The sequence below is a fragment of the Mus musculus genome, chromosome 4 (assembly GCF_000001635.26).
Source record: "Mus musculus strain C57BL/6J chromosome 4, GRCm38.p6 C57BL/6J".
Taxonomy (NCBI): Eukaryota; Metazoa; Chordata; class Mammalia; order Rodentia; family Muridae; genus Mus; species Mus musculus.
Genome location: NC_000070.6, coordinates 128,409,903 through 128,435,091, shown reverse-complemented (window position 1 = coordinate 128,435,091; position 25,189 = coordinate 128,409,903). Strand labels below are relative to the sequence as shown.

General features: G+C 47.6%; 1 protein-coding gene across 7 annotated transcripts in view; it reads right to left on the bottom strand.

Annotated features, from left to right (window-relative positions):
- Positions 1 to 25,189, bottom strand: part of Csmd2 (CUB and Sushi multiple domains 2) — a 581,156-nt gene that overhangs the window by 132,569 nt on the left and 423,398 nt on the right. For all 7 annotated transcript variants that reach the window (XR_001784158.2, XR_001784159.2, XR_001784160.2 and 4 more), the window contains 3 exons: positions 22,241 to 22,397; positions 20,702 to 20,893; positions 15,494 to 15,620 (listed from right to left, as the gene is read on the bottom strand). Coding sequence is in view for 2 of the 7 variants with exons in the window: in XM_011240560.3 (XP_011238862.1) it covers positions 15,494 to 15,620; positions 20,702 to 20,893; positions 22,241 to 22,397 (476 nt within the window). In the remaining 5 variants the exon portion in view is untranslated. The remainder of the gene's footprint in view (positions 1 to 15,493; positions 15,621 to 20,701; positions 20,894 to 22,240; positions 22,398 to 25,189) is intronic.

The window sequence follows — 25,189 nt, the reverse complement described above, 5'->3', positions numbered from 1 at the left end:
AAAAGAGGAAGTCAAAATATCACTTTTTGCAGATGATATGATAGTATATATAAGTGACCCTAAAAATTCCACCAGAGAACTCCTAAACCTGATAAACAGCTTTGGTGAAGTAGCTGGATATAAAATTAACTCAAACAAGTCAATGGCCTTTCTCTACACAAAGAATAAACAGGCTGAGAAAGAAATTAGGGAAACAACACCCTTCTCAATAGTCACAAATAATATAAAATATCTTGGCGTGACTCTAACTAAGGAGGTGAAAGATCTGTATGATAAAAACTTCAAATCTCTGAAGAAAGAAATTAAAGAAGATCTCAGAAGATGGAAAGATCTCCCATGCTCATGGATTGGCAGGATCAACATTGTAAAAATGGCTATCTTGCCAAAAGCAATCTACAGATTCAATGCAATCCCCATCAAAATTCCAACTCAATTCTTCAACGAATTAGAAGGAGCAATTTGCAAATTCATCTGGAATAACAAAAAACCTAGGATAGCAAAAACTCTTCTCAAGGATAAAAGAACCTCTGGTGGAATCACCATGCCTGACCTAAAGCTTTACTACAGGGCAATTGTGATAAAAACTGCATGGTACTGGTATAGAGACAGACAAGTAGACCAATGGAATAGAATTGAAGACCCAGAAATGAACCCACACACCTATGGTCACTTGATCTTCGACAAGGGAGCTAAAACCATCCAGTGGAAGAAAGACAGCATTTTCAACAATTGGTGCTGGCACAACTGGTTGTTATCATGTAGAAGAATGCGAATCGATCCATACTTATCTCCTTGTACTAAGGTCAAATCTAAGTGGATCAAGGAACTTCACATAAAACCAGAGACACTGAAACTTATAGAGGAGAAAGTGGGGAAAAGCCTTGAAGATATGGGTACAGGGGAAAGATTCCTGAACAGAACAGCAATGGCTTGCTCTGTAAGATCGAGAATTGACAAATGGGACCTAATGAAACTCCAAAGTTTCTGCAAGGCAAAAGACACCGTCAATAGGACAAAAAGACCACCAACAGATTGGGAAAGGATCTTTACCTATCCTAAATCAGATAGGGGACTAATATCCAACATATATAAAGAACTCAAGAAGGTGGACTTCAGAAAATCAAATAACCCCATTAAAAAATGGGGCTCAGAACTGAACAAAGAATTCTCACCTGAGGAATACCGAATGGCAGAGAAGCACCTGAAAAAATGCTCAACATCCTTAATCATCAGGGAAATGCAAATCAAAACAACCCTGAGATTCCACCTCACACCAGTCAGAATGGCTAAGATCAAAAATTCAGGTGACAGCAGATGCTGGCGTGGATGTGGAGAAAGAGGAACACTCCTCCATTGTTGGTGGGATTGCAGGCTTGTACAACCACTCTGGAGATCAGTCTGGCTGTTCCTCAGAAAACTGGATATAGTACTACCGGAGGATCCAGCAATACCTCTCCTGGGCATATATCCAGAAGATGCCCCAACTGGTAAGAAGGACACATGCTCCACTATGTTCATAGCAGCCTTATTTATAATAGCCAGAAGCTGGAAGGAACCCAGATGCCCCTCAACAGAGGAATGGATACAGAAGATGTGGTACATCTACACAATGGAGTACTACTCAGCTATTAAAAAGAATGAATTTATGAAATTCCTGGCCAAATGGATGGACCTGGAGGGCATCATCCTGAGTGAGGTAACACATTCACAAAGGAACTCACACAATATGTACTCACTGATAAGTGGATATTAGCCCAAAACCTAAGATACTCAAGATATAAGATACAATTTCCTAAACACATGAAACTCAAGAAAAATGAAGACTGAAGTGTGAACACTATGTCCCTCCTTAGAAGTGGGAGCAAAACACCCTTGGAAGGAGTTACAGAGACAAAGTTTGGAGCTGAGATAAAAGGATGGACCATGTAGACACTACCATATCCGGGGATCCATCCCATAATCAGCTTCCAAATGCTGACACCATTGCATACACTAGCAAGATTATGCTGAAAGGACCCTGATATAGCTGTCTCTTGTCAGAGTATGCCTGGGCCTAGCAAGCATAGAAGTGGATGCTCACAGTCGGCTATTGGATGGATCACATGGCCTCCAATGAAGGAGCTAGAGAAAGTACCAAAGAAGCTAAAGGGATCTGCAACACTATAGGTGGAACAACATTATGAACTAACCAGTACCCCGGAGCTCTTGACTCTAGCTGCATATGCATCAAAAGATGGCCTAGTCGGCCATCACTGGAAAGAGAGGCCCATTGGACACGCAAACTTTATATGCCCCAGTACAGGGGAACGCCAGGGCCATAAAAGGGGAGTGGGTGGGTAGGGGAGAGGGGGTGGGTGGCTATGGGGGACTTTTGGTATAGCATTGCAAATGTAAATGAGCGAAATACCTAATAAAAAATGGAAAAAAAAAAAAAATAAAAAAAAAAAAAATAAAAGGAGCAAGAGAAAGAAAAAAAAAAAAAAAAAAAAAAAAAAAAAGAAAAAAAAGCAAGAAAATACTGAAAAGAAAATCCAAATTGTACTATTTTCCCAGACCTCTCAGCTCCATACTTTGAGCCTGAAAGCATTAACATTTACCACTGTTATGTTATTTCCTCAGTGATAGCCTCCCCAGTGCCTATCTGAAGGGGCCTCCTCGTACTGTAGATGTTGAAGCCCCCCTGACTCCCCTCTTAGCACCAATCAGTGGATATTCAATATTCGTATTTATCTTCTCCCTCCAGCCTAAGTGTGACTCCCGAGAGGGTGGGGCCAACCTTTCCTATTGTGGCTCCATGCTCTGGGCATGCTTGCCTGTTCAGAGGGGGCTGTGACCCACTCCTTAAGTAAACACTCTAGCTTCCCTTGACCTGTCCCAATGGAGACTCTGTGGCCCCGCTGAGCCCTCCTTGCCTGGGCCGGCTGCTGCTCTTTGTGAACCAGGAGCATGGCTCTTCAGTTTCCCCCAGCGTCATATTTTGCTATTCTAACACGAAGAGGTCCCCCTCATCTTCTTCTCCCCTAATGTATTCAGGCTCCTTCTCCAACTTACTCTATCAGATCAACTCTATGCTACCAAGTTCCAAAACCAATGCCAGTGAGATTTCAATTGGAATTGGCCACATTGATTACTACGGAGGAGGAAGGCCTTTGTGAGTGACATCCCCAAGTGTGAACAGACAGATGACTTGGTTGTACTGCTTCTTTGCTGGTTGTCTTCTTTGCACACTTGGGTTCATTTCCCAGCAATCTATACATTTATGATTGTCTGACCTGGTTATAAGTGAGAGTTTGTTTTTCTTTCATAGTCTAGATGAAGGATGAGTAGAACATGAATGGTAGTTACTACAGTATTATCTCTCAGGCCAGATGTTGTCACTCATATCCTTTGACACCGTCCCCACCTCCTGGAAGAGGCAGTTATGTCGGAGGGCCTGACATGGCCAGAGAAGACCTAGTGATAATGAGCAGCATACATGAGGACCACACAGAGGCAAGGCCATGTTCGTTCTGTTCAGCCTAGCTGATCTGATAACTACACACAAAAGCTTCACATTAATGATGCTGAGAAGAGGAGGAAGGGCAGGAGGAGGAGGAAGAGAGGGGAAGGAGTGGGGAGTCCTCTAAATGCGAAGCCAATACACAAACAATGCAATGGATAGAATGTCAAATTCCAAACCCAGGCTGCCATTTCCCAGGAATTGCTGGGGATGCCAACATTCCCTCACACTTGAGCGCCCAGGGGTGGCAGAAGTTGGTGAGGGAAATGACAGGAGTTGCTGAGACACAGTCACCTCTTTAGAATGGAGCACATGCAGGACCTCTCCAAAGGGTGACATTTAAGCAAGATGGCAGGCTCAGAGGGAGCTGGCCACCGCAGAGCAGGCTGGGTTAAGAGGTGGCAGGCAGCGTCTCCCCAGATAAAGGGCAGCGTGTGCAAAGGTCCCAAATGGGAAGCTGCCCCAGGGCGTCAGGGCAACAGAAAGGTCGGCATGGCTGCGGGGTGGCAGGCAGAGGCTGGGCCCGCTGGGACGCTGTGGGTTGGGGAAGAAGTTGAGATTTTATTCAACTGGCTAAGCGAAGTTGCTGAAGGATTCCAAGCTGAGGCCCGACAGAGTCTGGTTTGTATTTTAGGATCATTCTTGGCTGTACTGGTGAGAACAGGTAGAGGCAGGCAAGAATAGACACAGGGGCCTTAGCTGCAGGCCAGCAGTGACCCCTCTTACGGTGGGGCTTGGTGAGAGCCAGGAAAAGACTGGTTACGCCAAGTTACTCATGTTCTCAATGAAGATTTCCTTCATCCTAAGGAGATCAAAGTCTGTAGGTACTCATCGGAGCTTCTGATCAATGGAGATCAGCCCAGGCCCCCAAACTTGGCCTATCTGCCTCCTGTAGGTGAGAGATGAGTCCCGTCTGCTGGCTTTTAGAGGACTGGCATGGGTTTGAAGACGCATCAGTACTGTGATCCCAGGTGAGGAGGTACTGGGATGAGATGGTACCTCTCCCTGTGGGTGTCATGCCCATACACGCATGTACGCGCTTGCTTGCCATCCATAGGCCATCTCTTGGAAAGAGGATGAGGTGTCTGTAGTGTGTATAACCATCTTCCTTCAGAGATTTCAGACTATGCAGAGCTGACTCCTCCCAGGAGCCTGCTGCTCACGGAAGGAGACACCGTAAAACACAGTAAAAAAACGTGCCATACACAAGACACCATTGAAATGACAGAGGGAGAAAGTGCTAAGTCTTTGCAGACTGTCTCTCTCCTTGCGTGCTGGTTGCCTTGTAGGTGCTTCCCGTAGCCTTGTGGAAAGCGGGTGGGTTAGGGCCTCACTTCTGCCATTTTGCAAAGGTTTGGAAGTGAAGTCCCAAAGGGTTCCACTGACTGGACAGTAAGGAAGGGTGAGGAACCCATGTTGAAACCAGATCTTCCTGGGCCAGGCCCGCTAAGCCCTTTCCTTAATCTCTTCTAGCTTACAGACACAAAGAGAGCTTCAAGGTGGTCAGGAAATAGTGCAGTTTATACAGATCCATGAAGGGAAGACAAGCCAGTTGCCTGCTTGAGCCCAGGCTCCCTCCCACCCCATTGCCTTCTCTTCAAGGGCTGGGGAAGCTTCCAGGCCAGACATCTGACCCCATCTGCTGCTGATCTCTATGGCCTAGTACTGCCTGCATCAAAATAGCCAGGAGGGCTCTGGACTGTTAGTGTCCCTAACTCTCAGGGGAACTTCCATGCAAAGCCTTCTGGAACTCCTCAGCGCTCTGAGGCTGAAGGAAAGCTGAACACACCAAGCTGCCAGACGCGGCTCCCTTGGCTCCCTCAGCGGCTCCTCTGGAGCCACTGACCATAGAAAGGCATGCAAACCGGAGGGCAAGAGAAAGCAAACACTGTGGTGACTGAAGCTGTTGACTTCACACGCCCGCCCTCTGACTTGGAGGAGGCAGAGGCAGGAAAGCACCTCAGGCCTTGTCAGGGACCTGTTACCACAGCGTGAACCTGACAGACCCTGTGGGGTCCCGCATGGTGAGAGATGGATCCTGACTTCAGGGAAAAGTGGCATGTTCAGGAATAGCTGCAGGAGGGAGGGGCTCAGAAATCACTCAGACCCCAGATGAGAATGCAGCTTAACGGATCCCCCAGGGACACAGAAAGTGAATGGTGGGGGTGGGGTGGGGTGAGGGAATCATGCTCGTTCTGAGCCCTTGACAGCAAACTCGCTATTAATTACGCCACCGAGATAGCAATACTTGACTCTGGAATTAAAGTATCATGCGATTCAAAGAGTCACTGCTGGGCAGACAAGTGGAGGCTCCAAGCCAGCAGAGCTGTTGGGCGCTAGCTTTGAGGCTTTGGTTCCTGGGGTCAGTTGGAATTCCGTTCTCTTCAAAAGTAAGGAAGTGGAACTGGGTGGGCTGCAGGAAGCGCTGTGGTCTTCTAGGCTGGTGACTGCTGTTTTGTTTTGTTTGTTTGTTTTTGTAGACTTTTAGCCCAGGTTTCCCTCTTATGTGCCAAGTGACTTTGGACTAGGAGCCCTCTTTGCGTTGTTGCCTGTGAGGGACTTGCTAGTGAACGGCTCAGCTTCCAGAACTGTGAGTCATATGTGTTTGTAGCTCGTTGTCCTTCATTTATGCAGCTTGTGGCTGTCACTTGGCGGCGTCACGCTCCGCTACTTTTCTTTCAGAACTCGGACGCCGTCACGTGCTCCGTCAGCCTTGGACTCTCTGGCTTATCTCCTGCGTGGATGCTTTTCATTTCTTGCAGGGCAGATGCGGCCACTGTGGATTTTAATTGTGATGATGTCATTACTTTCTTCACCTCCCTGATTGGTTGCCATCGTTTTCTTTCTCTCTCAGGAGCTCTTCTCCTCCATTAACCTGGCCATCTCCACATCTTAGAATGAAACAGCACAAGCGTGTACGGGGTCTGTTAGAATACCTACTGTCTATTCTGTTTGCATTTTTTGACACCCTGGGGTGGAATCAAGGGCTAAGTATCCTAGTTAGCATGAATTATCAACTTGACACAGCCTAGAGTCATCTGAGAGGAAAGCCTGCACTGAAGTCTTGCCTAGATCAGATTGGCCTGCAGGCGTGTCTATGGGTGACTGCCTTGATTATTAATTGATGCAGGAGGGCTCTGGCCATGGTGGCTGGCACTATCCCTAGGCAGGGAGTCCTGGGCTATAAAACAAAGCTAACTAAACAGAAGCTCATGAGTGAGCCAGAGAGCAATCTGGAAAGCAGCTTCCTGCTATGGCTCTTGCCTTGAATTCCTGCCCTGATTTCCTTCATTGATGCACTGTGACCCGGAAGTGTAAGCCAAAGAAACCCTTTCCTTCCCAAGATGCACTTGACCACAGTGTTTCATCACAGCAACTGCATGAAACTAAAACACTAGGCAAGGGTTTTGCCACTGAGCTGCAACCCCAGTCTTGGTTCTTTATATTTCTTTCTGTCACCTGGAGTATTAAAAAAGAAACAAAAAACCTTTATTTTTTTAAAAAAATGGTCCCGTTTCTTTAGAGAAACAGTTATTCATTTTTCTCATGTGCGCTGTTCTTTATGAAACATCCCGTGCATGTATCTTATTTGTGCATTATTATTTTTAATCTGTCCCTTTGAAGGGAGAGATCGCTACAGGTCCAGTGTGCCAGCCAAGAAGGCAGGTGGTGCTAATTCCCCTAAGAGACATTAGAATTCGCGCCCAGATCCTAGGCTGGCAGCCAGAACAGGGTGTGTTCTGCCTAATTCAACTACTCAGGGTGGTTTGGCTGGCTTATCATACTTGGATAATTTGAAGTAGTTTGTGTTTCTTTCTCTAGAGGCAATCCATGGAAATGAAATCACCAGGGCACACTGCTGCACTTAAAGTCACACTTAGAATATTTATATATTAAAGCCACATTAACACCAAACAGGCTGGCTACCTCTTTTCCTTCAGAACAATGTTCTGGCTCTTTCTGGCCATTTCTTGACTCATTGCAAACTTAAGGCTTTTCAAGCGATGCCTGCTGGGTGTGCTTATCCGTGCGGTTCCTTCAGGTGGTTGCTCTCACTGTGCAGCTACAGGGACCTCCTCTGTTTAAAGTTTAACTCGCCGTTGCTCTTTTAAAAAGCAACCTTCTGGAAGCTGCTGAACCCCAGGTCAGTATTCCTGGCAAGATCTGTGAACACAAGCCTTGCTTCCAGTGCCTTCTGCCTCCTCCGGGCCAGCTGCCCGCTTGCTGGCTGACTGCTGTGGAGAACAGCTCTGTACTATGGTAGATCTGAGACTGCAGCAGGGGATCCGGGCTCGCAGGCACAGCCAGGTATTTTGTCTGGTCCGGCATCCTCCCAGGAAGACAAGTTCCACTGAGCAGGGAAGCTGGTTCCTCAGAACCTCCTCTTGGCAGCCCTGCTGCTGGGTGGCCAACAGCTAGAAATGAGGCTCACAGCTTACCTTCACCTTTGTCACAAAGAAGAAGTCCTACTGGTTAAAACTAACAAAGTGCTTCTTACTGGCCAAACAAAAGGATCACAGCTCTATGAGTATTAGGCAAATAATCAACGTCCAACAGCAAGAAGGTCCTCACTGTCCATGGGTCCCAGACCCCTGCAGGAGGGCACACCTATAAAGGGCCATCATCTGTGCCTTCCTGCAGCTGCACTATGTAGTCCTCTTTTCATTTGGAGTTACCTGTCCCAACTGTACCTGTATGCAAGAAACTCTCTTCCAAATGTTACCACGGTTGCCAAATGGTCATACTAGGGCCTTCTCTAGTTTCCTAACCAATTTCTATCCTGAGTTTCTACTGTTGATATTCCTGAAGCAGTGAGGTCACCTTCTCAATTTAGATTGTGAGCTCTTTAAGCATGGCTTTGTGCATCTATGCTTTCCTCTATTTTGTGAGTCTGCGAGGTCCTGCCTACCAGCCTTCACAGTAAACAACCTACTCTTGCTGTTGTTGTGTGTAAGATCTAGGCATATATTTGTATTGGTATGTGAATGTATGTGTGTGTGTGTGTGTGTGTATGAAAGGGTATTGTATTGGTATGTGTATGTGCATGTGTGTGTACATGGGCACATGTGTGGGTACAGAGGCCAAGGATCTCTCACTGAACCTGGAACCTGATAATTCTGTAGATCAGCTGGCCAATGAGCTTCAGTGATCCACTATCCCACAGCACTGGAACTACCATGACTGATCTTCACTGCTGAACCTGTTTCTTACATGAGATCTGGGGATCCCAACTGAGGTCTTCATACTTGTGTGGCAGACACATTATCCACCGACTGTCTCCCCAGCCCCACTTCCTCTGCTCTTAAGTACAGCAAGAAAAGTGGTTTGTTTCTAAGTCCTTGCTTCCAAGTGCCACCTAGAAGCATGACCCAGATGGGTCTACAGTCTATAGTGTCACATTAGTCTGGAATCTTGGCTCATTTGGAAACAGAGGTACTGTTTCCAAACCTCTCCTCTGCCTCTGCTCTGGAGACTGTAAAGACAAAGCAACCTTGGCGTCCCATTTTTCTCCGGCTAGTTCTGTATGTTTGAATGTAACCAGGGTTGCCAAATGGTCATACCAGGCTCTTCTCTGGTTTCCCAACTAATTTCTACCCTGAGTTTCTACCATTGATCTTCCGAATTCTATATTCATCAGTCACGACCTGTAGGGAGGCATCTTTAAGAGAATTGGGTCTTCCCAGGTAAACACACAAATCCTTACTAGCAGAGCCTCTTAGGCCCTTCCTGCTCCTTTCTTCTAGAATGGAATACAGATATTATGCCTGGAGCTGGAGCAGCTGGCCAGATAATCACGAGATTGAAAGGCTCAGAAAGGCTCAGCAGTAGGCAAGGTCAGGGTGCCACAGAGAGCTGGGCTGGGTCTGGATGGGACCTTAAGATTCTTGTTTTGGAGGGGGGAAAAAAGAACTCCCCATCTGTGGAGCTAGCTTTAGTACGTTTTTCTATTCCTATTCCTAATAGATATAATTTCTCTCTGAGACCTTGAAGGGAAAAGACTGTCTTATTTATACTTATACTCTGGATGCCTGGCACCATGCCTGACACTAGGAAAATGCTCCACTTCTTTAGTTAAACTGAAAATTGTTACTTTCTTCAAAATGTTCCAGCAGTTCCCGTTATACTGAGAATGGATTCAGTGGCCTCCTGGCCTCAGGACTCTGCTGATCCCTTCCTCCTGTTATATCTACCCACCATACAATGCTAGCACAGTGGGTTTTGCTCCTGGATTGGGCTTTTGCTACTCTCCCCAGGTTGGAAAGATCTCCTTCTGCCCTCCAGGAAGGACTTTCCTCTCTGCCTCTGTCCCTGGATCCTCTGTGGTCTGGGCTAGTGGCATCTACCAGCTGTTTGACTGTGGTCCCTGAAGCTGGGGTGGGGCTTCAGTCTGTTTTTTGTGTTGGCCCTGCACAATACGATAAAAGTTCTGGTCAGAGGGGGTCTCTCTCTAATGCCCACTGTTTAAGTGTAGTTGGACCAGGGTCAGAAGGATGGTGGAAAGCAGACACTCGGAGCTGTGTGGGCCTTCAGGTGCTCCTCTGTAAGACAGGACTAACAGATACCACCGTGGAGCCTGGCATAACGCAGATGCTTGATAGAGAGTGAATAGAGGGGCAGAGCCATGTGCCTAAGCCTTTGTCGCCTTTTCTGTTCTCTCTGAACTGCCCCCTCAAATCATAAGAGGAAAAACTCTGGCTCTACCCTGGAGATGGAGAGGAGCCAGGACTTTATTGGGTGAACCTCCTGTTTCCTGCATCGTTACCAGGCAGAACTGCACTGAGGGAGTCATGTCCTACACCTTACTGTGTACAAACTTCCAGGCCTTGTTGGAGCTCCTGGGCACCAGGAAAGACCACCCACTAAAGGATATGGAGGTCTCTGTATCCAAAGGAAAGGTTAATCTGCCACCCTACTCTTGCTAAGCATGCCAGGAAGGACCAACTCTCCAGCCAAAGTGGGTCTGGGGGCTTGGCTAGGTTCATGCAGGTACCCAGCTGCCCCTCTTGGGGTTTTCTGAGGGGACTACTCTTGTTCAGCTTTTGGGCTGAACCTGGCAACAGGACCCCCTGGACACACCCAATACTTCAGCAGGGTGGGGTCAGGTGGCCCTGAAAGGCTTCTTCAGTCTGTGCTCCCAGGAGCTGAGGCTATTTCATACCCTGCCACCTATAACCTTCAGGACGGGGACCTACAGCCTGCAGTGTTTAGGGGGTGCACTGCCTAGGTAAAATTGACAATTCTCCAACCCACTTCTGGGCAGCTACCGTTCTAAGTGGTTATACACATTAACTTCCTTAACCTACACAGGGAGACAGTACCCCTAATCACCATTCCACAGGAGATCAGAGAAAGGCAGTGCTGAAAGAGGGCCGCAAGCTGAGCAGCTAAAAAGCACACAGGTAGCCTTGTGCCCGAGTCCAGCTCCTAGCTATGACTCAAAGTGGCATGATCAATGAAGCTCGTGGGACGTCAAGAATCCAGTTGAATAATCAGGCTGAACAGCCCAACCACAACATGAGGTCGATACTGGAAAATAAGCCGCATCATATAACAAAACAAAAGTGTGTCCTCAGAGGGATGCAGATGATGGCGCATTGATAAAAACAAACGCAGGCTGTCAAGAGCAGTTGGAAAACAAAAGGCTTGAAGTGGAAACAATAACAAGGTTTCCAGGATGCACAGAGAGGGGATGTTGATGGGGGGAGAGGGGGTAGGAACAGGGAGAGAAGGGGTGGTGATGGAGAGAGGGGGAGGGTGGTGATGGAGAGAGGGGGGATGGTGATGGAGAGAGGGGGGATGGTGATGGAGAGAGGGGGGATGGTGATGGAGAGAGGGGGAGGGTGGTGATGGAGAGAGGGGGGATGGTGATGGAGAGAGAGGGAGGGTGGTGATGGAGAGGGAGGGATGGTGACCACTGGAAACAGGATCAAGGAACTTTCAATGGTAGAAGAAAACCAGGGCCAATTAAATCAGATCAGCCAAGGATGGGAGAGTCAAAACCCAAAAAACTCAGTGGAAAAGCATAACTTTTGTTTGAAGAAAGCAGGCTATGTGGGATGTGAAAGAAATATAGAGCTTGGAGCCTTTTCATATATTAAGCATCTGTGAAGATGAACAAAACAGAGAACTTGAAAAAGTCAAAAGGGCACAAGAGCAGTAGAAATAAAAATACAGGAGGCCAGGACAATGGTTCAGTAGGTAAGGTGTTGGCTTTAGGACTGTGAGGACCCAAGTTCAGGTCCCCGGAACCCACATAAAAAGCCTTAGACTGCAGTGCACTCCGGTGCTGGGGAGGCAGGCAGAGCAATGTCCCCCGGCCCTGGACGGACAGACAGGCTAGCTCTCTAGGTGGGCTCAGTTCCAGATAGAGTGAGAGGGCTCGTTTCAGAGATTTCAGTGAAGAACAACCAAGGAAGATACACAGTGTTGATATCTGGCCTCTATGTGCAGTGCACACATGTGCATGAGCATACACACACACACACACACACACACACACACACACACACACACACACCCAGATCATGTAAATTGTATAAGCACTTAGTGACTTTAACAAAATCATTAGATTTTCCTGGATTTTAAGTTGAATGAGGAAGTGTTTAGAAGTGATCCCAGATAGTGTCTGCTGCTTACAAAAGAGAAATCCTTTCACCCCCCAGAGATGCCGTGTGGAAAGCCAGCCTTCCCACAGGGCACCGAGGGTGCAGAAAGCTGATGTATCTAGAGGGAGATTCTAGGTCATGTGTGAACATGTGTTTTCAAAGAATATACCTTAAGGAAATAATTGCATACATGTTCAAAGATTCATATACACAGTGTTCATTGGAGCGGAAATCTGAAACTATTCACTTTATCCACAGCGGAGCAGTTCTGTCAATTACGGCTCAGCACACAATGGGCTTCTCTGGGCCCTTCAGCCAGGGGAGTGATTTCTTAATATTGACATAATAAGATCATGACCATGGTTAAGTGCTAAAACAGAAAAGGCAAGTTGCTAAGGCAAGGCAATGAGGTGGACTTGTTTAAGAAACCTCACTTGCTAGACCTGCTCTGTGTACGTGGGCTACACAAGATGTCTAAAGGAATTAAAGGTGAAAGGGGGCTGGAGGGTACTTTAGGTGGAGTGTGTGGAGGAGTAATACCACGCAGGGAGATGTGGGGACTCTGGACGTTTCCTTTGTGACTTTTGTTACTGTGGCATTTTGAATATATTTTTTTAAATGGCTTTCTGTTTTTGTTAAAAAGAAAATGTGGGCACATAGATGCCTGAGTGTGTGTGCACGGAGGCGGGGGCGGGGGTAGTTTATGGTTCTCTCCTTCCATCATGTGGATCCCAGAATCAAAGTCAGGTCATCAGGCCAAGCCATCCTGTGGCCTCCTATTTTTTTAATAGAAAAATTTTATAACAATATTCAAGTAGGGAAAAAAAAACCTACATGGGACTCAAGCACAAAGAGTCCCTTCAGATCGGTCAGTTTTTATCTCCTTTCACTTAGTGGCTGGTTATTCAAGGGCAGATGAAGTGGAGGGGTGAGGGTGAGAGGGAAAGGGAGAGGGACAGAGGGAGGAGGGAGAAGAGAGAAAGAATAAGGGAGACGGGGAAGTAAACAGGGAAGGAGAAGGGACCAAGGGAAGAGAGAAGGAGAGAGAATAGGGAGATGTGCAATGTGTACAAATGTAGAAGATGATGGAGCTGGGTGGAGACTCAGTGTGGAGAGTGTCCTGTCCCCCATTTTCACTCCCAGCATCTCTCAGGTTGGCTGGAAGACTTTTACCTCCTTAGCAGTAGCACCTATGGAGATAACTGGCCGTGAGAAGCTTGTCTGAGTGAGGGCTGGTGCTATCTTCACAGTCTTTCTAAGTTTTTATTTACTTATTGTGTAATGTGTGTGCATGTGGCATGCCATGATTGGAGAGGTCGGGAAGTAACTCGGGAATGTTGGGGTACACGGTGTGGAGGTGTGTCTCTCTATATTCAGTGGCTAATTCTGAACCGGCAGAGAGTTAAATCGTGTCAGGATCCCGGTCTTGTTATTTCTATGGCCCATCACGGGGCTCACATTTTGTAAATATTTGTTCTTCTTCGCCTGCAATCTAGAATTGTATCTGATTGTCTGTAATAAAGATCTGACGGCTAATATCTGCATAGAAAGTGAAAGATGGAACTTCCGGGCAAAGAGAGGGATGCTGGGAGATTTGGCCAGTGGACCCAGAGGTGAACATATGGGACCTCAGAGGTGAACATAAGCTCTCCGGTGGGTTTTTGAATGTGTCAGTCGAAGAGTGGTCTTCAGAGGGAAGAAAGAGAAGACAGAAGAGATTAAAAATCCCAACCACCCTCACGCAGTGGCATGTGCTGGCTATTGGTGTCCCAGCCTTTCTGTGTGTTTTAGGTATTCTTTCTTGCAGCACCAAACCGGGCAACGAGAAAGCATCATTTTTCATATTTACCTAGAGTGAAGTGAGTTGGCAGGAGCACTTACACGTCCTCTGAAGTTGGTCCTTTCTTCCTCCTCTCAGTTGCAGCTACCTGGTACAGGTCTCCTCATCCAGCAAACCCTGGCAACAGCCTTCTGCAAGGACTCCCCAACACAGCCTTTCCCTTCAGCCCACTCTCCATAAACCTGCCAGATGCCCAAACTAAGCACCCAGCCCAAGGCACTCTGACATAATAGCCCTTGTTCTGCTGCCCCCAAATGGGACTTCTTCTATGCTGGGGATGACCCCCAGGTCCTGCTCCTTCCTGTGGGGGATGGATATGGGGAAAATCCCTTGCCTTGCTAGGAAGCTGCTTCCCTGCCTCTGGCCTTCCCCTTGGCTACCTGGCAGCTTTCTCACCATCTTTGAGGGCTCAGCTCTGGTGTTAACTTTTCCAGGATGCCTTTCTGAGCTTCCTGATCTGCCTTTACATTCCTTTCCCCTTCAACCTGGTTCTGTGCCTGCCTGCCTGACTGCAGGATTCCCTTTTGAACAGGAAGGACAAAGCCTCTATATAGTTAACAGAGTTGTCACACGAGGGAATGAATGAGTGAATGAATGAATGATGCTCCATTCAGGAAGGTCAGGAGAACCCCTGATTTGCATATGCATGCTGCAAACCATGCATATGCATGCTGTAAAGCCATGCATATGCATGCTGTAAAGCCATTCATTCTCCAGCATTCACGGCTTGGTCATTAGTTACCAAGTGTCGGTTATAGAGTCACGAACCACACAACTCCCTGTACATCCCAATCTTTCCCTTTCATTCATTCATTGGGCTCTCTTGGCTGTGAGCATCAGGCTTTCTTAGCTGTGAGTGTGCCCATAGGGGCTCATCAGCAACTTAGCTTTCCCAGGCTGTCATCGCAGACAAGTGGTGAGAAACAACATGGAGGTGTTTGTTGGCTGAAGCCCTGGTGGCCCTGAAGGCTGGAATGAAGTGCTCAGCTGTCACTCTGACATGTCAAAGGACCTTGTCAGGGGCCTTAGAGTCTGGTGAGTGCCTGAAAGGTCATTCCAGGAGCACCATCACTTTATGACATTCTAAGTTCCCGTGTGGGCTACTGGCATGTCATGGGATGTAATTCTGAAACGTAGACAGGGTGAGTACTGTATTTCCTTAATTCTAAGTGAATGGTGCATACTAGGGAATAGGAATGTTTATATCTCGTTCAGTAATACATTCACATCTCCTACTGAAAACTCTGCTAGTCACAGCTCTTTCATGGCTCCCTCTTCATCCTTAATCCTCCTCGATGGTGACTTCCTATGAACTCTCTGTACTGCTAACAACCTCGGCGAACCAACTCTGCTCAAGGCTTCCCATGGTTCTCCCTTATTTATTAGCATTTAAGGTCCTCTGTAACCAGACCACTCTAACCCCATCTGGCCCTTATCCATATGCAGCCCCTATTCCAGCCAGCCTGCTCTCCCATTCAGCCCCCTTGACAACAAGTGGCAAGTGTTTTTTTTTTTTTTTTTTTTTTTTTGCTGGCTCTGGACACTTACCCAATGGTGCACCCGGCGTCTGCCTCGATGGTCCAGATGCAGTTGAGATTGTGTTCATAGGGAGCCGGGTACCCGGGCGACAGCACCTGCCCTGACACCTCTCCTCTTACTGTCCCTCCACACTCAGCTGAAAGAAATTGCGACAGTATCATGGGGGTGGCCTGAGCATCCGGTAGTCACTGAATGACCCCCAGGTCCCTCTAGCCCATTCCAGATGCATAAGCAGAAAAAGCTCTCTAGGCGAGACTGGTACTCAGAACCAGAAACAAATTCTTAATACTCAGTAATAAATGACATACAACCCAATTAAAAAGTAGGCAAAAGATTTTAGTAGACATGTATCCAAAGACGATCTACAAATGGCCAGTATGAACTTGAAGAGATGCTTGCCGTAATTTGGAATTGTTATGGAGCTGAGAATCAAAACCACAGTCATTCCCACCAGGATGCCTGTGACTGAAAGGTGACTGTTGGTAATAAAACATCAATTGTGGGTGAGGCTGTGGGGGAAGGAGAGCCTTCATATTGCTGGTAGACAAATAGACAATGATATAGCCATTTGGGGAAGCAAGCTGGTAGGTAGTTCCTTAAAATTGTTTTATGTAAGTCACCATACGATATAGTAACTCTTCTCTCAGAAGATGTGAGAACATATGTTCACATCAAAGCTTGAATATAAATGTTCTTAGCAGTGTTATTCATAGTAGACAACAAGTGGAGGTAACCCAGTGTCCATTAGCTGAAGAAAAGAAATGCGGAATATGGGGTATGTCTCTAACAGAATATGTCAGCCATCAAAATAGAATGTAGGGACATGCTAAGGTGTAGATTTGGAAAAGATGGTGCTAAGTGGAAGAGACCAGACACAAAAGACTATGTATTGTGTAATTCCATTAATACAAAATATCCAGAATAAGAGAAATGGAAGGTGTGTTGTGTTTACCAAGGCTCAGGGGAGTGTCGAGTGACGATTAAAGGGCAGTAGACTTCGCTTTTGGGGGAGAACTGCTCAAAACTGAGGGGAAATGGTGATAGAGGCCCTGGGGATGAACAAAAGCAACACAACTGTGTACTTTCAATGGGTTCATAAACTTGTAAATGAAATAGCTGCCTAGGGGAGGACTAGCTGCCTACTCTATGACCAAATTCCTTGGAGCTTCCGGAGGCACAACAGGATGGAGTTGGCACCTGGTCTTGAAGCAAAGGGACCTGAGATGGCTGCCAGAGAACACACAGCTGACTAGACTCAGTCTTTCTCTAGTTCAGGGCCAGTAGAGGAAATACCACCGAACATCTGCCCATCCTGGGACGTGTGCAATCTTAGCAAGTGCTGGGACTCAGGAGGAAGAGACCAGGTTCCTCCCTGGTGCAGGACATAGAGTTAGGGAGGCTGTGGATTCAAATGCACCATGAAGGAGGAGCCAGAGCTGGGAAAAAAAAACCTGGGTGGTGGCAGGGGAGGCTGGGAAGGGCATGAGGAAGAGACTTACAGTCAGAGAGAAGAGGAGGGGTGTGGTAGTGCAGGCTGGGGATGCACAGTGGTGGACAACGGGGCTAGGGAGCTGAGCAAGCCTGGGGTGTTGAGAGATGATGTATACTACACTGCTGTGAACACACTTTGCTGCTGGAAGAAGTGCAGTGTGTATACGTGGGAATGAAGTCTCCTGGCAAAGGTGAGGTAGCAGGGCTGTAGCAGAAGCTCCAAGGGACACAGAGGATTGAACCTCAAGGCAAGGAAACCAGTGGAGAGACCTGGGCTCTGCCTCTGAGTGGCTCTCTTAACCCAGGAGCCAATGGCTCCCTCAGCCGAGGCTTCCTCTAGTCTGGTCTACTTCCAAGACCCTGTCCCTAAATCTGAGACATTTTCCATGTCATCCTTACTTTGTCTTCCATGCTGGAGTCTGGGCTCGGGCCCTCTCCACCTCTCAGCTGGTACAGTGCTATCCGAGGGTCTTCCAAAGTGAAGACTATGCCATGCTTCTGGAGCAAAGCCTGCACCCTCTGGTTGATTTTCTGTTGGCGTCCCTGACTCGAGAAGGAGCCCTGGTCCTGCCAAGTGTGACCAACTAACTCCATAGCCCAGACAGACTCTGCTTGGACCAACAACATGATAAGTGCCCTCTCTATGCCACCTTTGTGACGTCCCCTTCCGCCCAGGTAGAGTGGACACTATAGTTCTTTGTGTCTCCAGCAGCCCAGTGTGAATGAAATGAGCATATCGCAGGTGTATTAGAATATTGTCTGTCTCCCTTGCCAGACCAGGCTCTTGGAGGCAGAGACCTTGTTGTTGACTGCACATGGAGTGTGTGGTAGGGTGTTGGGCACACAACAGAAGTTTAATAAGTATTTACCGAGTGAATGGATACATGGCTCAGTGAGTAGAAGATTATTGCCTCCCAGGAAAATTACTGTTTCTGAACCAAGGAAGCATGAGAGAAAGCGGAGAGGTTTGAGGCTGAGCTGTTTAGCAAAGGGAGCGATTGGTTAAGCAAGGAGCTAACCGCTGGAGAGGATGGGTCCAAAGTATCAGAGGGGAGACTGACCTTCAACCATCGCTGTGGTTGACCTTCAAGCATCACTCTGACCCTGAGGCTCACCTGGGGCCCCTAAGGAAAGGATGAGAGAGGGACCTACTTCTAGCAAGTGTTCAGGACACTAGCCCTTTTGTTTTAGCTTCCCCTTTGAGCCTCCATTCTATGCTGCTGCTGCTGTTTCTGGGGTGGGTAGTTCCAGCTTGCTTGAAAGGCAAGAGGTAAATGAGCCTGTGGAGGGGAGGAGGGGGAGGGACAATCTGCCTGGGTGCAGGAAGCTGGGAGAGAGGGAGGCCATCAGCCATGATCTTGGCTTCTGCCTTAGGGTGGGCATTTGGAGACAGCAGCCCTGGGGAGAGCTTCTTCCTTCTCAATGGGGTCACTTTATTTAAGGGCTAGCAGGAGGGCAGGGGGCTGGAGTAGACCAGCCTGCAGCATTCACTAGCAGCGACTCCTTGACGTTCCACTCTTCCTGGTCTTCCCTTTTCTCCCCATCCCAAAACCTTGGCTGTCAGGCTTGGTCTGTGGATTCTCCTTATCAACGAAGGAAGCACTTGAATATTTAAAGCTGGGGCAGTCACTTCAGTAGCCCATTCTGAACTCTACCCTCAGCATGGTGTGCATAAACATACACACACACATACACACACACACACACACACACACACACACACACACAAACACACACACACACACACCACCTCACTTTTCTAATTGCATTGGGGCCTGAGGATGTCTCACTGAAGAACACTTTCAAGGCTTAAGGCCCAAAGTATAGTCTTCCCAGCCCTGTTTGCCTGGGTCCTCTAAATCCAATATAACTGACATATTGGCCAGTAGAGGGGTCTGACAGGGAATCCTTTCTGCAAAGCAAACAGTTATCTTATGGGAGCCACTGTCTCTCATTTGTTTTTGCTTGCTTTGATTTGCTTGCCTTGTGGTACCGCACTGCTGTCTGTTTATGCATGTGTGTCCCTGGCTGGCCTGAGTGCTCGTCACTGAATTCTAAGCACCTATGTAGGGCCTTGAACATGAAGAAAGATGGAAATAAAGAGAGGAATAGTCACAGACGGTAAAATCCTAGTGCTGTAATGCCAGTGTCAGCAATGGGGACAGGAGGGTCTTTGGGGCCAGCAAGCTAAGCTCAATTGGCCAACCCCTGGTCTTTTCCAGTGAGAGACCCTGCCTGAACAAAACAAATACCCCCAAAATCCAAGTAGATGACTCCTAAGGAAAGACACCGAGGCTGACCTCTGGTTTCATACACACACATGCATGCCTATCTACGTGTGCACATGCACACACACACACACACGCACGCACGCACGCACGCGCGCGCACACACACACACACACACACACATGAATGAAAGAAAAGGGCAGAGATAAGCCTACCACCTATTTCAACCTCAGTAACACAGGAAGACCAAAGGTCTGTTTATGGGCTGCCACTGTCTACTTTCTGGGTTGAAATTCTTTGTCCTGACCTTCTGTGTGTCATGTGGGGACCCAATGACAATGTAGTTATCCAGGGGAACAGGACCAGCCATGGTCACCAAGGTTTCTCACCATGCTGTTTATCCAACTGGCCCCGTATGGGCTCCAGCTAGACCATCTGCCTACTCACCTAACCCTCCCAATGGTGAGATCTTATCTACCCTCCCAAGGCTTAGTGGAACCATTAATCCCAGTGCACAGCTCTCTGTTAAAAGACTTAGATCAGAGCTCTGTGGCTGGGACTCTTCCTAACAGCCATCCATCTGTGCCCCTGCTATCTTTGGTAGATCATGGGTTTTCCAGATCAAGTCTGTCCCTATGGACTTTCTTTTTCACCCTCTTATTTCTCTGCTTCCACATACCCAGACAGACACTTGCTTGCCTCTTTCTAGCACGTGTGGTTTGGTAGGCATTCATGGTTTCTCCCAGTGTCTCCTTCCTACTCATCACATCCACCTGTGTTGCACAAGTGCATTGTGGGTGTTGGGCACAAGAGGCCTGACTGGTGAGATCTGGTTTGGGGGAAACAGGATGAGTAGGGCTGTAGAATTCAGAGCAGCAGGGAAGTGAAAGTCAGACAAACAGAATGGTAGCAGTTGGCTTATTTTTCCGTTTGGCCTTGGACCACTGCCTCTGGTCTTGTGACACAAGCACAAAGTCTCCTGGCAATGTCTACTGACATCTCAAAGGAATCATGGGGCAGGGAATGGAAGGTGCATGCTAACACCACTGTCTTCTTTAAGCAAAAGATCAGATCTAGCTCATTGCCTTCGTCTTCCAGAATTTTGCTAAAAGAGGGAACACATTCATTTTACTTATAGGGAAACTGAGACCTGGAGTGAACTGGAGGCTCATTTGAGTCTTGGTGTGGCAGGAGCCCTGAAGTCACCTCTTTATTTGGACAGAGATTCCCTACCACTTCTCTATTGCCTGTGCTGCTACTCTGGGGGCATGACTTGGCTCGGGCCCCACAGACTGCATGTGTGTGACAGTGGTGTGGATTGCACTGCCTGTGTACTGAGGTGTGAACTGGAGGAAATGGTCAAGCCACAGTGCTCACTAACAGCCAGAGACGTTCCTGGCTGATGGCCCTGGGCCCTGGATGCCCTCGTTGAAGTCAGGGCTGGAGCTCGGGTTAGGGGAGGATCAAGGAGTTCCTTGCAAATCAAGAGGCTTCGTACCGACACAGGTTGGCAGCGGTCGGTCCCACGTCCTGCGTTCACCACTCAGACACATCAGTTCCTCACTGCCCCGAAGACTGTAGCCAGGGTCACAGCTGAAGGTCACCGAGCTCCCTGCAAAATGACCTCCATCGTGAACCTTGTAGCCGAACTGTGGGGTCCCTGGGTCCTCACATCGGATGAGCTCGAAACCTGGGGAAGACAGAAGAACAGTAACCATGGTAACAGAGCCAAGTTGCTTCTCTCCTCACACCCCCCCCCCCCAGTTTCTGTCCAGAGGTTCCCCCTGGCCACCACTGTGGCTGTGCCAGCCTCAGGATCCTGACCCAGCCCTATTGCCATTCTCTGTGGACGGAGTATTTCTCTGCTGCTTTATGCAAATAAAATGCAGATTTTAATAGTGTGCACGCTTGGGGCTGGATTTTCTCTTTCTTTGCTTGACAGTGTAGCATCCAGTGAGTGGCTTCCGTTCTGCTCACTGGGACTCTGTGAGGAGACTCAGCAGCACAGGGAACATCACCATGCAAGCAGCTGCGTTGAAAGGGCTGTAGGAGGAGGGGGTTCCCATGAGCTCCCACTTTACTCCGTGGGACTCCTCAGACCTTGCCCCTCGTTTGTTATTCATAGGGGTCTTGCAGGTGGGTGTAATTATGGGCGCTCTGCAATTGAGAGCCTTGACTTGGGAAGGTTAACTAAATTGTCTGAGAGTCACACCGTTTGCAGTTAATAGAAACGGAATTCAAAAGTGACTCTATTTAATCCCATTACACGGAGCCACTTCTAAAACAGGGAAAGACATCTTGGCACCCAGGTGAGGGAAATCCAGAGGTGGCCCATTGGGCTACCAGAGTCACTATAACACAAGTTGCCAATCTCAAGTAGTGAACAGCCCACTGTCTCTCACACTCACATAATGGTGAAGTTATTGTCACAGCTGTAGAACAATTTTTGTCATCTCAAGAAATTTTATATGCATTTTCCCCTCATTCCCACAGCCAACGTCCCTTCTGTCTCTATGTATCTGCTCTGTGAAGTTCTTAAAATGTGTGGCCTTTATGTCTGGTTTCTTTTGCCCCAGCTCATGTTTAAAACAGTGGTTTTCACCCTTCCTAGTGCTGCAACCCATCAGGACAGCTAATCGTGTTGTGGTGACCCCAACCATAAAATTATCTTCATTGCTACTTCATGTAGTTTTGCAATGAATCATAGCTATGAATCATAATATCTGATATCCAGGATAACTGATATGTGATCCCCCTGCAAAAGGGTCATTTCACCCCTAAAGGGGTCGAGAATTACAGGTTGAGAACCACTGTTTTAAAGTTTCATATATGTTAAAGCATGAATCGCTTCTTCCTTTTGGTTGCCAAATAGTACTCCGTTGTATGGACATACCACATTTTCTATCTCCACTTGTTAATTACTAATTGCCGGACAGACATAAGCATGCATTATTTATTTCTACTGTGCAAACAAGTTCATTTGAATAAAATGAAAAAGTCTGACGTCACAGTCTATCCAGACCCAAGAAAGACTTACTAGAGAACTGAAGTTCAAAGCCTTTGCTGGTGTTTTCTGCATCTGTGATGAAGTCAAGCCACAAGCTGCTAGACGTGCTGTTCAAAGTCACCCCCAACATCTCAGAGCGGCTGAAGACCCCCAGCAAACGGGCAGAGTTGTTAGTGCCGTCATAGACCTGGATAGCAGAGACCCCAATCCAAGGACATCAGAGTTGCCTATTTCAAAGCAGGTCGTCTCACCCTGCGGCCCATGTTTCCCGTGTGTGGCAGCTTTAACAGCTGCTAGAGTGGCAGGTAGCCATCAGATGCTGGAACCATAGCAAAGTGAAGCCAGCCCCTGAGTTAGCTGCCTCTTTCCCTTGCTGTTAGCGTTGGGCCCAGTGTGTCTCTAGTTTCTGGGAGCCACTTGCTACTCTAACCGTCCTGTGGCAATCTGCTTGTTTCCTCATTGCTCAGATGCCACTGGCCCACTCTTCAGCAGCCTTGGGAAGCCAGGCTGGGGCTGCTTGATTCCCCCCAAGCCATCTGTTTCTGTAGACAGCTAGGCTGAAAGAACACGGCATGTGTGCATCACTCAATATAAACTCTTGCCCTTCCAGTAGATGACACAGACATTGTCCTGGTTGCCTGTGGCAGTGTTCTGCCTTGACCATTCTACTGGGCATGATCATTAGGGTGCAAACAGGATGTAGTTTAAAAAATGACCACCATGTTATGGTGACCTGCCTTTCCCCAGGGCCAGCCTCTGCCCCTTCCCAGCATAATGAGAGATCCAGCCAGGGCCTGCTGGGTTTGCCAATAGGGGAATAGTGCTGGCATCTGGCTTCCCTCATTCCCATCTGTCCCCTGAACTTCGGAGTACCAGCAAAGGCAGCAATCATCAGAATAATGAACTGGCTCCCCAGGTCTCGAGGTGGCTGCTCTTTTCTAGATAGTTGTACAAATAACAACAGAAGTTGTGATTGAGTGAGAGACCCCTGGCGCTTTGGTAAATATCAAAGATGGGATCTATGGGTGGGAGATGAATGTTTGTGCACGGCACACAACGTGGTGCCAGCTGCCAGCAAATTGGAGCAATATTTCTGCCCTTCCATCTCAGAAGCCAAGCCATCCTTCCTGTAGCAACAGCGCTGTGCGGTGCAGAGTTTTGTGGAGGCTCTTAGAACCCAATCCCTTTCCCGACTATTCTACAAGAATCCTGGGCTTCCATTCAGAGACGACACCACTTCAAACAGCTGAGACCACTGCTGTGTCCAAATTGTTATAAAAACATCATTTAAGAAGTGTGTGTGTGTGTGTGTGTGTATGTGTGTGAGTGTGTGTGTGAGTGTGTATGTGTGAGTGTGTGTGAGTGTGAGTGTGTGTGTGTGTGTATACGCCAGAGACCAGTCTTGGTGTAAGTCTCACATTCTACCTTATCAGATGCAGGATTTCTTGCTTGCTCAGGCTAACTCTTGTTTGCTACTGCATACACCAAACTAGATGGCCCGGCCGGGAGCTTTCAGAATTCTCCTGTCTCCACCTCCCATCTTGCCGGATTACAGATATACACTATCATATCCAGCTTTTATATAGGTTCAAAGGATTCGAACTCAGATCTTCATGCTTGCATGACAAACTCTTTACCCTCTGAGCTATCTTCAGTGCCATTAAAACATGTTTTTTAACCCATGAAACCATCTTTTGGAATCAAAGCGTCATCTTAAGTAACCAGATACCGGTGCTTCTTAGTGGAGAAGGAGAACAGACCACTGAATGTAGGGTTGCTGTACCCGGGAATATCAAACCCGGTCAAATTGAGTCTTTGTATCCAATTTCCACCTAACACTGAAAACCAAGGCCAGATGCTCAGCTTAAAAAATAAAAATACACCAGGCAGGTGGAACTCAGAATCGGGGTACAGAAAATGCTCCGGGACAAGCAGATGCATCCCTTGACAAAGAAAGTAGGGGAGGAAAGGGAAGCGAGACAGGAAAAGCTACAGGTTAACAAACAGTCGACAGCAAATCCAGCAGGCAGATTTTATGTGGAGCCTGGCTCGAATAAACTGTAAATCCAAACTTATACGATGGCATTTATGAGATAATTTGGAGATCTCAACATTCCCTGGATGTATGGTGATATTAAAAAATTATTGTTAATTAATAAGTGTAACGGGTGTGGGATTTTTTTTCCCCTCCTTAATCTCAAAACATAATTTGTTCTAATCCATTCAGGACCAAAAGGTTATTTGTATCATTGCGATAAAATATTCACTGCAGAAAAATGGATAAAACAGAAAAGCAGGAAGGAAAGAAAACAACAGTTTTCAAACCTGTTGTGTTCCTGTGGAGATCATCCCAGGTGTACTGGCTAGTTTTGTGTCAACTTGACACAGCTGGAGGTATCACAGAGAAAGGAGCTTCAGTTGGGGCAATGCCTCCAGGAGATCCAGCTGTAAGGCATTTCCTCAATTAGTGATCAAGGGGGAAAGGCCCCTTGTGGGTGGTGCCATCTCTGGGCTGGTAGTCTTGGGTTCTACAAGAGAGCAGGCTGAGCAAGCCAGGAGAAGCAAGCCAGTAAAGAATATCCCTCCATGGCCTCTGCATCAGCTCCTGCTCCCTGACCTGCTTGAGTTCCATTCCTGACTTCTTTCAGTGATGAACAGCAATGTGGAAATGTAAGCCGAATAAACCCTTTCCTCCCCAACTTGCTTCTTGGTGATGATGTTTGTGCAGGAATAGAAACCCTGACTAAGACACCAGGTTTGTGTGTTCTTTGCAGTGTGTGTGTACAGTGTGCACGAGTGCACACACACCTGTGCACACACACTCACGCAAAAAGAGGATCTAAGAAGATGGCTCTGTAGGCAAAGTGCTAAAAAGCCAGGCTTTAGCCCTGAGAGCCAGGATTCAGACATGAGCTACCATGCCAGGCTTCAAAACCTTGCTTGTAAAGAATCGACTCGCCGCCAGTGTGTAGCCCACCT